We start from the raw sequence: 13,259 nt of genomic DNA, 5'->3' as shown, positions 1-13,259 counted from the left end.
GTTTTCTGAATACAACTGCTTTACATTATTGGTTATGTTTATTCCTATTTGAGTTTTATCTGACCTATTTTATTTTCACCCCACTCTTTTGACATTTTTAGTTTCTTTTATTGATATAATCTTCATTTCTAGACTCTCTTCCAGGCCTCTATCTCCTTTCTTTTCTTTTCAGGCTCTAGTACACCCTTTAGAATTTCCTGAAAATCTGCTCTCTTGGTTAGAAATTCTCTCAGTTACTGTTTATGTGTGAATATTCTAAACTCACCCTCATTTTTGAAAGACAATCTTGCAGGATATAAGATTCTTGGCTGGAAGTTTTTATCTTGTAGTATCTTAAATATATCACAGTACTGTCTTCTTGCATTCATAGTTTCTGGTGAGAAATTAGCACTTAATCTTATTGGGTATCCCTTATATATTATGCATTGCTTTTCTCTTGCTGCTCTCAGAATTCTCTCTTTGTCTTTGGCATCTGACATTCTGATTAGTATGTGTCTCAGAGTTGGTTTGTTCAGATTTTTTCAGATGGGAGTACGTTATGCTTCTTGGACATGGATATCTATGTCCTTCAATAGGGTTGGGAAATTTTCTACCATTATTTCTTCAAATATTCCTTCTGCCCCTTTTCCCTTCTCTTCTCCTTCTGGAACACACATGACATGGAGGTATACACATCACTTGCTGTTGTATAGCACCCTGAGACCTTGTTCAATTTTTTCCATTCTCTTCATCTGTTCTTTTGTATATTCACTTTCAGAGGCATATTTCTTCAAGCTCACCAATCCTTTCTTCTGCCTCTTCAAAACTGCTATTATATGATTCCAATGTTTCTTTAATAATTTCATTTATTGCACCTTTCATACCCATAAGATCTGCTACTTTTCTATGTATGTTTTCAAATTCTTCTTTGTGCTCATCCAGTGTCTTCTTAAGATCTTTAATCTCTTTAGCCATCTCATTGAATTTATTAAGGAGATTTGTTTGAACACCTATAATTAGGTGTCTCAACTCCTTTATGTCATCTGGAGGCTTATCTTGTTCCTTTAACTGGGCCATATCTTCCTCTTTTTTGGTGTGGATTGCAATTTTTGATTGGTGTCTTGGCACCTGGTGTACTAGAGTAGAGTTCTGGGTGCAGTTTTTCTCTTTAGTTTAGGGCTTCTGCCCATTCTCCATTGCTGTGTGAAGCAAGGATGTAGTTGGTGCTATAAGCTGTGGAGGCTCAAGCTGCTCTCATTGCCCCAGGGACCAATGAAGCTTCTTCCAACTTTCTCCTTTGCCAAGGGTAGGGACAGAGTCACAGCTGTGTGGAATAACCCAACTTGTGCAGGCCTAGCCTGTATTGCCCAGAGATACTGATAAAGCTTCATACCCTCTTCTCCCCTGCCTGGAGTGGACATGGACCTGCAAGTGTTGGCAGCAATCTATGCAGTGCAGTCTGTGCAGCCAGATCTATGTGCTGTTACCTGGATAGGCTGGTGCAGAGCCTCCTCCCATGCCAGAGGTGGTGCTGAATCCCAGTCTAGGGCTGCAGGCTGATCTGGGTGGAAGAAACCAGTTCCTACCGTCACTGTGATTTTCAGTCAGCTGGGCTTCCCCTCATGCTGGGGGTGGAGTCAAAATGGTGGCTACTGCCTCGCTCTGACCTGAACAAGTTCAAACTTTAGCTGTTCTTAGAGTTATACTCTAGCCAGCTGAATCCACCAATCAGTAGCTGAAATCAGTGGCCAACTGTCTATTCCTCGCCTGGTTTTGGGGAATAGAGCTTCAATTTCCAATCATAGAATAGCTCCTGGGGCGGCTTGTGCTGCCAAAGGAGGATGATCACTGGCTTCTATGGCTTGGCCAGTAATTTCCCAGAGCACCTGGCACAGGTCCCTCAGCTTCCTCCCTACCAGGGATGGGGTTGGGGCTTATGCTAGACCTACAGTCTGACCTGGATGGAAAGAAACCTGTCCCCACCAGCACTGGGATTTTCAGTCCACCCCACTTCCCCTCATGCCAGGCACAGAGTTAAGATGGCAGCTCCCGGCCTCTTTCTGACGTGGACAAACTCAAACTTGTAGCTGTTCTCAAGATTATACTTTAGCCCGCTGAATTTACTCATCAGTAGCTGAAGTTGGAGCCCAACCGTCTCTTCCTCCCCCATTTTTGGGAAGTGGAGCTTTCAATTCCAGTTGCAGAACAACCCCTGAGGCAGCTTGTGCCTCCAGTGGAGGGTGGGCACTGGCCTCTGGGGCATGGAGCACTCTACTTACGAGTCTTCTCTGCAGATGGGCAGTCTTCCCCTTCCATTCCTTCAAGGATGTGGCAGGATGCTCTTCTGGTCTCCTGGAGCCCCAGACAGTGCTTCAGCTAACTCCAGATAGCTCTGGGTGCTTACTAACTGCCCTGTAGCAGGAGCTGACTCTAGGAGCTCCTTACTCCACTGCCATCTTGCTGGTTGTCCCTGGCTTACCATTTTTTAATGGAAGTTATGAATAAAATTGTTATGTTCTAAATTTGCCTGAATAACCTGGGAGATAAGAGGGCAATTATTCATTACTTTGATCAATATACAAGCATAGTGAATTCTGGAAGTACAATAATCAAAATGGCAACACAATTTTTAACTACTATAGTCACGTTCTCATAGCTCATTTTTGAGGGTTTTTTCTTTCTGTGAAGTGGGAGATGGCAAGTTGGGTCACCAACCATCCCAGACTGCCCAGGACTGAGGTGTCCTCTGGGATGCAGGTAAACAGGGATGGTTCAATACCTGAGCTTTCATCCTGTACAATATTCTGATGCAATGTTGGTTTTTTCCCAGGACTCTGTGGGCCAAGAGGTAAACCAGGCAAGGATGGAAAACCAGGGGCTCCTGGACCAATTGGAGAAAAAGGCAACAAAGGTTCTAAAGGAGAGAAAGGTAAGTAACTGGCATGTTTCCTTAACTGAAGGAGTGGTATTTCAATACACAGAGAAGGCTACAAGAGTAATCTAATCTAGGTCTTTCAGTTCATAGTATTAAGACCAGGTGAAAAACCTGGGCCAAATGTTCAGAAGTTGGAAAATTAAAGATTACTGGAATATGCCACTCTTCCTACCTCTTAAATGGGTAGATACACTCCAAATTTTTAGCCTTGAGGACAAATAGGACTAATGGACCACTAGTGGCTTTTCTATTTTCAGAAAAGCCAATGCTGTTTTTAATTACTTATAGTAGTAGTTACAACAATAACTACTATTAGGAGTGGCACATAAGTACATAATTTAAAAGATATCACCTTGATATGAGTAGAAAAGCAACTTATCCTTATTTAGGAAAACTATCTTTTGGCTATGCCATTTTGAACACAACTTAACAACTCATGCATGTCCTTAAAAAGAGCCCTGAGAATATAATATTATATGTGCCAGTTTGATAGATGAAGACCAAAATTTACCTTCTGCAAAAGCGCCCTGGAAAATACCGAGATATTTTATATTTTTTTGGATTGTTGACTTTGTTCAAGTTTGAAAAAATTCTAAATGTCATTTCTTGATTTATTAATGACATATGCTGAGACCTTAGTAACAAAACTGTAAAAACCAGAAATTCAAATTTCAAAACTTTAAATATAATGTTAATAATATTAATGTTAATTGCATAACCACTCAGGATTTTATGTTATGATGGGTGTGCTTTAGAGCAATATTACTCATTCAACTTTCCTTAAAATACACTTTTCAAATAATTTTCAAACAAAAATCTTATGAATAATTCTATCATTTAGAAACATTAAAGACAAAGCCTGGGTTTCAGAATGGGGCCACAGCATGAACAAGAGACCCATAAAATAAATTATACTGAGAATTCTTACTAAGTAGATAAGAGTTAGTTCTAAAGCTATAGAAGCCTCCTGAAAATGACACCAGGATCTCTATCAAATAGCATTGGTATAAACCAAGAGTAGATAGTATTAATAGTCCTCCCGCAGTTACTGTCTTTCTCAGATGATCAGTTCACAGTAATTGTGCAGAAACCTAGAGGTTAGCTTCAGCCCCCTGCAAATGAGGACAGGATTTAGCGTAAATGAAGCTCGTGTGTCTTCCCTATCTGCTATATAAAAATCAAGGCAACTTTGGATTTCTGGAGTAAGACCTGAGGCTCTGAAGACTTTGGATGTGCCTATTTTTAATTTGAAAGAATGAGGCATGGTCCCTGGACATGACAGGTATAGGTGGAATTTATAGGAAGAAAATATAAAATTGGAGTTTTAAAAAATCCTAGTGAGAAGTATTGATTTCTGGCTTCTAGGTTGGGGCTAAATGGGGCACTGCTGGACCCCCCAAGGCAGGCTTGCAGGCTTAGGGTCAGAGGACAATGGTAGAGAAAATAGTTAGGGAGAGTAGCCAATGTCAATACCATAAATAACTATTTAATGGAGAAAGGGAGAGGGAGAGGCAGGAAAAAGGGAAGAGAGAAGGACCCACTGGTCCTTACTTAGAAAGTGGCAAATACAGGTTAACCTATTCCGGTTGCAGACAAAAAGTGTTGACAATTAAAAACACACACACACACTTCCTTTTTAAGTCATATAAGTAGAAGACATGGACCCTTTATTACAGTAAAAGGTGTCTCATCTGTTTTTATTTGCCTTTCTAATTAATCAAAAACTTTCTGAAATTAAATCTTTAAAAAATAACTTTTAATGTATTGAAGTTATCAAAGGTATAAGTAATTTATATTACCTACTTTAATAGACTTCAAATTATTTTTCCCCCCACATTATGGTAGGACACACTCATTTATCTACAAAAGATGTGCATGAGACCTCTGAGACGCAGGGTGCTGTGTTCGGCACCACCGAGAAATAGAAAGATAAAGATCTGATCTCAATAATTCATGATAAGACATACATAAATATCTATAATAATAGGCAACATGTAAGAATAGTGTTTGGCCATTTTATCAGCCACTCTGCTCAATGACGCCTTCCTTTATATGGGGCTTACCAGATACACATAAACATTTAAATTACTATTTTGAAAAAGCCAGCTTGAAAATGTTTAGGATGTGCAACTCCTTGGTGGAACATTTATAGTGTTTTCTACAGGACCACCTGGATCAGATGGATTGCCAGGTTTAAAGGGGAAACCTGGAGATGCTGGACCACCTGCAACTGGGATACCAAGGAGAGGCTTTATCTTCACTCGTCATAGTCAAACGACAGCGATTCCTTCATGCCCAGCAGGGACTGAGCCACTTTATAGTGGTTTTTCTCTTCTTTTTGTACAGGGAAATGAACACTCCCATGGACAAGACCTTGGTAATGACCTAGTCCTCATTTTCAGTCATTTTCTTCCATGTGCGGATTGTAAATTTTTATAGCATGGCATAGTTCCTTCTGAAGTTAAGTGTAAATGACCTTGAGTATCTTCCAGCACTTTTTAGAGAGCAAATAAAGTAACAATGACCTCGGGTCTTATTTTCATTCTGGGATGTAAAGATCTGGAAGAAGCCGTGTCGTGAATGCCGCCTGGCTTGTCCCGTTCAATGCAATCATTTTCAATTAAACCACCTGTTTGCCTTTGAATTTCAAAGAAACGTATTTTCTAAAGTTTTATCTGCTTATTAGATCATATATAGATATGCATAACTGGAAACAACTTGAAGCAAAAACATTGTTCCTACCAACCTATACCAGCCTCCAGTTCCAGGCTTATTAGAAAGGTCTACAGGAAGTCTTAAGGGTGGGGGAAGGGGAATCTGCCTACTTGATCTTTGATTTCTATCACCATTAAAACTCATCCATATCACATTTTGGAAATAACTGTTTTTGTGTTCTTTGTCCAGTTTTCTCCATAGTTTATGTTTCAATTGGCCTCTGTCTAGTACTAATTAATTGATACTCAGAATAATTTTAATTTACTAAAAGTGATACCCGATCCGATGTTTTATCAGGAACTCTTGGCAGCTGCCTGCAGCGATTTACCACAATGCCATTCTTATTCTGTAACATCAATGATGTATGCAATTTCGCATCCCGAAACGATTATTCATACTGGCTGTCAACACCAGCTCTGATGCCAGTGGACATGGCTCCAATTACTGGCAGGACCATTGAGCCTTATATTAGCAGGTAAAAATCCAAGCCCTTATTTTTGTGATGGGACTAAGTGAGTCATTTTACTTGTAATGGATTATAAGGCAGCACGTCATGGCGCAGAGGGTGGCAATGCGGCCATATTCATTGTTTCATGCTACAGATGCACAGTCTGTGAAGGTCCTGCGATTGCTATAGCCATTCACAGCCAAACCACTGATGTCCCCTCCTGTCCCCAAGGCTGGATCTCTCTCTGGAAAGGATTTTCTTTCATCATGGTAAGGAGAAAAGGAACAGCAAGTTTGTAGCAAAGATTACCTGTGGGATCTTACATTGGGTCAGGTAAATTGTGATTTCCCCCCACCCCATCCCCACGGGTATGGTACCGTCTGACATCAAAATGTGCAATATGCTACAGACATTTGCTTGAAGAACGGCAAATATAGTTGTGTGGTTTTTTTGTTTTCTTTTTTAAAGAACTTTCAGTAAGTCAATAAGTTGATTCTTTGGCAAGCAATGGAGCATTACTTTAAAAACAAGCTTCTCAGGATAAGATTACCCACAAATTCAAAACAAAGACATTTAAGTAAATAGTAGCTACCACTTATTGGTAATAGAAAGCCTATTTTTTAATATGCCAGTTGCTTTATGTCCACTCTCTGTAATCCTTATGACAACCCTGCCAGGTACTGTCATCTATACTTTTACAAATAAGAAAACTGAAGCTAAGAAATTTCTTCCTAAGTCTCACAACTATTAAAAAGTACAGCTAGGATTTGAACCCAGGTCAGTCTGTTTCAAAAACTTTGTGCCTTCTACTGTGCGCCTTTGATGTTCATGTGAAGATGGGAACTAAATGAACCAGACTTTGAAAGAAAAACCTCCCAGATGTAAGTGCTGAATGAGGAAATGTAGGCGCTGACCTTCTGCAATTCTGATAGCTGCCCACGTGGGAGTCGCCTTCTGCATGGCACTGCCTATGATACATCACCCCCTTCTTTCTTCACAGTCATCTGCTCATTCAATCATTAATCCCACAAACACCTATTGACCATCTGTCCTGTGCCATGACTGTTCTAAGGATGCCAGCAGGGAGCTAAGGTTCCTGCTCTTGTGGAGTGTTTATCTGAGTGGGGAAGGTAGACAATAAACAAGAGGGCAGAAAGCAACAATGTAAACAGGAGTTCAGGTGGTGATAGCTGCTGGGAAGGAGAGAAGGTTGGGTAAAGTGAGAGACTGTGACTGGAATGTGGTCCAGGAAAGCCTTCCTGAGGTTACATTTTGAGCAGATCCTGTGTCTTATAAAGAAGAGCCAGTCCGGGGGAAAGGAGTGTTCCAGGCAGAAGGAATAGCTTTTACTTTCCTTTTGATATCTATACCTCATCTTGGAAGGTACCTGAGTAAAGAAAGTAGAAGGAATGACTTCATTCACAAGCAGAGATTCGCCACTTTCATGAAGCTTAATTCAGGCATTTTGGGGTTCTTTTATTAGTGTCTTATGTTATCAAAAAAAAAAATTGAGCATGAAAACTTGAATACCAATGGACAATTTTTATTAAGATATTTTCGTTGTGGTAGTTCACAAGTGCAGGTTCTGAGGGCGCTGGGCAAGCGCTCGCCTCCCCTGGCTCCTGCCTGGAAGAATTCCGAGCCAGTCCATTTATAGAATGTCACGGGAGAGGAACATGCAACTACTATTCAAATTCCTACAGTTTCTGGTTGGCTTCATTAAACCCAGAAAGAATGTTCAGGTAACTATTCAGTCAAGCTTAACCTGTTGACTCCACTGCAGAACCATTTAAAGATTGCGTATGTCAGCATTTCTTTACCTGTGTGTTGATTTATACTTACATTTTTAAAATTCCCCCCCACACACACTGATAAAATCCTCCCAGCTTATGACCATTCCAGAGTCAACGCACAGCTATGGTATTGTGTTACTGTACCAATGCACACAAAATTGTCACTTTTGTCATCACTGAACTTATTTAATATTTATACATGAGTTAAACAGTATGTTCCTGAACAAAACCACAAAATGATCTGCTAATCTTGATTTACTGTACTGGAGGGCTTGTGAGTAAGAGATTATTTCAAGGGTGGGGGTACTTTTTATTACAACAAGTGTGCTCTGTAAGTTTGCTATAAGGCCTATGCTTGATTAGTGCTGCTACAGTATGACTATAATTTTTAAATGTTGGCATATATACCTTTTCAGAAATACATTTATTTCGTAAAGGGAAATTTTCCTGTGATACATTTTAGATGCATGGCGCTTTTTAATAATACTCAAATCCAGCTAGTATTCTCTTTTTATCTCTACATTAAAGGGATTTTTTTGTTTGTTTGATTTTGTTTATTTCAGGAAACCTGCTCCAATGACTGTGAAAGCTGGGGAGTTAGAAAAGATAATAAGTCGCTGCCAAGTGTGCATGAAGAGAAGATACTGAAGAAATCCCAGAAAATAGAACTTTTTTTTTTTTTCCATTCTAAATAACCAACTAATGGCACAGACAATGCATTTATTTAGGTGTTCTTCACCAGCCAAACTAAACTGCTCTATGATGGTTTGGTACAAAGTTTCAATTTGTTTCTCCTTGCAAAACAAAACTTTTCTCTTTAGTTCCATGACCTTGGTTTCTAAAACTGTGCTGTATCAGAGCTCTCAGTAGCAAGGCAGCCAATTTTTCCCAAATGATATTGCTGAAATCCTATTCTACTTCCATCCCATGCAGTGTTTAGTTGGTGGGTGTCTTCCTTTGCCAAGGCTGCTGTAACAAATACCAAGCACTTGGCTTCAAAAGCCAGAATTTGTGGTCTCATGGTTTTGGGGTCTAGAAGTCCACCATCAAGGTCTTGATAGGCCATGCTTTTTCCCAGAGTCTGTAGCATTCTGGTGCTGGCTTACTCTTATCTTTGGGGTTCCTTGGCTTGCATCTCCACCTGTCACATGGTGGATCTGCTTCATTCTCTGGCTTCCACTGACTGCATCTGAATTTTCTCTGCCTTAGAAAGACTCTGGTCATTGGGTTAAGGCCAACCCTTATTCAGTTCGACCTCATCTAATTCGGATCCTTGAAGATTCTATTCATAAATGAGTTCACCCCTTAACTAATACTTACATCTTTAAAGGTCCTATTTACAAATGGGTTCACGCCCACAGGAACACAGATTAAGAATTGAACACGTCTTTATGGGGGGCATGATTCAATCCCCAACAGTGAATGTATAAAGATTAAATGCTACAAGTTATTTGGTGCACTGGATTCCCAACAATTGTTCTTTTCTATTCTAGTCTTTAAAACTCAGGGAAGCTAAATTAGTTTTAAATGCCCCCTCCTTCTTGCAACTTTAGACCCTGGGTTGGGGAGAGAGATGGGGGCAGGTAGAGTACTGGTGCATCATGAACATAACTGGACTTTCAGATCTGCTGACTAACTAGAAGCCTGAAGGAACACAAAATTGAAGTTCCTGCATTTTTTTGAGTTCTTTCACACATACCCAAGACCAAGACCAAAAGGGGCATTCCCTGAATGAAAAAATAATAGTCTTGGAAATACATTATGGCTTTAATATTTTTGTTTGATCTTTGAGTTCAATTCATTCCAGCAACAGAGCCTGTTTTTATTCAAAGCAGGTAAAAATTTTACCCCTATGTAATTAATTGTAATAGGATATTTTTACACTCATACTCTAAAATGCACCCAACTTTAACCTCTCTCACAGCACACTTGCCCAAATAACGGATACTATTGCTTTAGGTATACACTCTATCTTTCCCCTCATCCCTGTAAAAATTGGTGTATACCTGATGTAATGAGTTCAGTAACCCATAAAAAAGAACTGGAAGCATTTGTTGGCTTATGAGACTCAGAATATTTTCTTAGTTCTAAATATTCTAAAATGTTACCCTGGTCATTTACAGGTTAATCCCTTGTTATTTCCCTAAATCTTCCTTTGTAAAACTTTTTTATATTTTATATTCTTACCAACTATATTTACAGCATCCATTGTATAAAAATCTTAATGTACAAAGTGTGAAACTTGTCAGCTGCATGTCTTAAAACTTACTTTTCAATGTGTTGGTACATCCCCAAGGTCATTTGATTCAATTTAACAAGCACTTCATTCAGCTCCAAGTCATGTTCCAGACACTGCTAAATCATAGGGATACTAAGAAAAAAAGAAACTTGTTTCTGATCTCATATCCCAGAAAAGGTAACTTAGTGTTTTTCTTATGAAACTCATGTATCTGAGTAGCTTTTTTTTTTTATTCTTCCTTTGTCACTGTTCTTTCATTTTGTCATAATTTAGCATGTCTCACTAAAGGCTTAACAATTAGATCTATTCCTAGGGATGGCCCAGGACTTTTAGCTTTCCTTTGCCTTCACAAAAGTCAAGTTCTGAACAATGCTAAGAAAGCAAAGATCTATAAAGTATTAAAAACCACATATACTTGATGGTAGCAGTGTTTGATGAGCATCAGAAGCCGGGCAACATGAGACAAAGCTCCGAAGACTTTGATCCACTCATATGGCATTTGTGGTGCTGATATTTAAATTCAGGTTATTGCTTCAGTCTAAATTGCTTTGCAAGTGAAAATGTGACCCCAGAAGATAGCAAAGATGGTGACGGTGGCTGGCATATTTGACTTAAACTAAGAAGTACATCATTTGGATTCTTTAAATAATTCACTAATACTAAGATTTTTTTTTTGCTCTATAAATATCCTACCATCCTAATTATACTATGATGGCCTGGATATGGCACTTGCTCGTCTCCACAGACCCTCTTTAGGCCAGAAGTTCTCAAAGTGTGGTCCCTGGACCAGGAGCATTATATCATCTGGGAACTTGTTACAAATGCAAGTTCTCAGGCCCACCCCACCCCTCACCTGGGGGTGTATCCTCCAGGTGATTCTGCGGATGCACCCTTAAAGTTTGAGAGACACTACTCTATACTAACACCCAAGAAACTACCCTACAAGCAGTTACCAATTGCAGCTGGCTACAACTTCTTCATCCTTGCCTCTCTTTAAAGTTCAAAATCACAGAAGATCTTATCAACTAGGAAGTAAAAGTCCTAGACTGGTGCTAATGTCAATGACTGGCCTCCACTTATCCCCAACCCTCCCTCTTCTCTTGCCGCCTTGTCAGTGTTTAACTTTGGAGGAAGACAATTGATGCTTAAACTTTAAATTCCAATGAAGCCGTATTAAAGGCTGTTTGGCCATATTTCTAAGACTGAGCATTAAAATATAGCTCTCATGCATTATTTTCCAGATACCAATGAGTAGATTATAAAGTTGTGAAGATTCAAATTTGTGGATAAATTATAAATAACTTGATTCTTTTTAAATTTGGGGCTTGAACTTAGGAATTTCAGTGTGCTAAAATAACAAATCTCAATGGTCTTTTTGCAAGATAAACACTATATAAATAAGTAACTTATTTATATAAAAGTATTATAATAATGCTTATGTTTGAATTTTGTGGCTAACTTTCAAAAATATTTCTGTGCATCAAATAAAACTTATGGCCACTAAACTTAATTTAATATTTACTCTATAACCAAATGAAATATAATTAAAATATATTGAACATTTTATATTATTTCCTGACAAATTACAATATTGTAATGTACTGATATTTCTGTATTGATAGCTAAAATATTATTTTATTGTACTGTCTAAGAATAAAATTGAAATAATTCTATCGAGTTTTATTTTTTCAAAATGGAAATAAATTTATTTAGTTTTTGGATAAAATAAATAAGGCTTACCTGAAAAAAAAAAACAGGAAAATATGAAGAAAAATAGAAAAACAGAAAAATTACTATGCTCTAACCTTTACCTGTACCTGAGATAACGGTTAAAATTCCATAAATCAGGGAGCATATGTGGCTTAAGCAGTTGAGTGCCTGCTTCCCACAAGGGAGGTCCCGGGTTCAGCTTCTGGTGCCTCCTGAAGGACAAGGGAATGAACACGCAAACAGAGGGACCAGCGCAGGCTTGCTTATGTGGCTCGGTGGTTGAGCGCTGGTTTCCTGTTGGAGAGTTGGACCCGAAGGGTATCGGGAATGAAAAAAAGAGAAAAGGGAGAAGGAAACAAAGAGAAAGAAAGAGTGAGAGAAAAAGAACAAGAGAGCTGGGATCAGGGGGTCTGTGAGTAGAGACTCAGAGGCTCATCAGACAACTTTACTGTTTACAAGGGGCTCTCTATATACTCCAGTCTACGTGACAACAAGCAGCAATATCCAGTTAACTATCAGCATTACTCATAGTCTAAGAAATTTTTAAAAATCTTATCTCAAGGTACAAAGTCTAAGTGTTCTATTTACTACAAAAGGCATGTGCTCATCTTTCCTTTCAGCCTTTAACAGCTTCATCCCGTTTGCCCGGAGCTCTTAATTACTGCATTCCTTGGGTTGCCAGCTTAGCCAAGGAGACAGCCCGTCTCTCCTCGTGAGCCACTGTGCCTCAGTTTCCAACAGCTTCCCATATACAAGGTCCCAGGTTCAATCCCTAGCCACAGTACCTGAAAAAAAAAAAATTCCCAAGTCAATGAATCCCCAATTGATGTACACTTAATTTTATTATGAACATCTTATATATATTTCATTCACACTTGTCCAATTATTTTAAGATGATAAATTCCTAGAAGGAAAATTATAGAATCAAAGGAATGACAATAATGAATATTTGTTATTTTTAATTAGTATCTATTTTTTAAAATTAGTATTTATTAATTGTACTTGTTTGCATTGTTCTGTGAAGGGCCTGATCATGTATGTGCTCATTTTTCTGTTGAGGTGTGTTTTAGTTTGCTACAAGTTGCCAGTGCAAAATACCAGAAATGGGTTGGCTTTTATAATGGTAATTTATTAGAGTATAAACTTACTCTATTTCTGAGGCCTGAAAATATCCATATCAATGCATCATCAGAGATGCTGTCTCACCAAAGGTTGGCTGCTGGGGATCCTGGACTTCTGCCACATGACAAGGCAAAATGGCAGTTGGTCTCTGCCTTCTTCTACAGGCTCACTTTTTCCAAAAGTTCAGCTGTGGACAATCAGGCATGTGGCTCATCTCCCTCCTCTCCTCCTACCCTGTCTCTTTCAACTTCAAGCTGCTCTACACACTTAGTCTCTTGGGGGCCTTTTTCAATGTCTCTGTACTCTGCTGTTTCAGTC

At 39.0% G+C, this 13,259-nt stretch overlaps 1 protein-coding gene across 4 annotated transcripts in view; it reads left to right on the top strand.

Moving 5' to 3' along the window:
* Positions 1-11,780, top strand: part of COL4A3 (collagen type IV alpha 3 chain) — a 157,694-nt gene extending 145,914 nt beyond the window's left edge. For 3 of the 4 annotated variants that reach the window (XM_023587511.3, XM_004453877.5, XM_023587510.3), the window contains 6 exons: positions 2,810-2,908; positions 5,079-5,291; positions 5,927-6,104; positions 6,232-6,346; positions 7,647-7,819; positions 8,434-11,780. In XM_023587511.3, coding sequence (XP_023443279.1) covers positions 2,810-2,908; positions 5,079-5,291; positions 5,927-6,104; positions 6,232-6,346; positions 7,647-7,819; positions 8,434-8,518 — 863 coding nt within the window. In that variant the 3' untranslated portion in view covers positions 8,519-11,780. The remainder of the gene's footprint in view (positions 1-2,809; positions 2,909-5,078; positions 5,292-5,926; positions 6,105-6,231; positions 6,347-7,646; positions 7,820-8,433) is intronic. The other variant, XM_058300012.2, reaches the window with a different exon arrangement.
* The last annotated feature ends 1,479 nt before the right edge of the window (positions 11,781-13,259 follow it).

This window comes from Dasypus novemcinctus, chromosome 7 (assembly GCF_030445035.2).
Source record: "Dasypus novemcinctus isolate mDasNov1 chromosome 7, mDasNov1.1.hap2, whole genome shotgun sequence".
Lineage (NCBI taxonomy): Eukaryota > Metazoa > Chordata > Mammalia > Cingulata > Dasypodidae > Dasypus > Dasypus novemcinctus.
The sequence above is the reverse complement of the archived record's forward strand: the minus strand, read 5'-3'. Positions and strand labels throughout refer to the sequence as shown.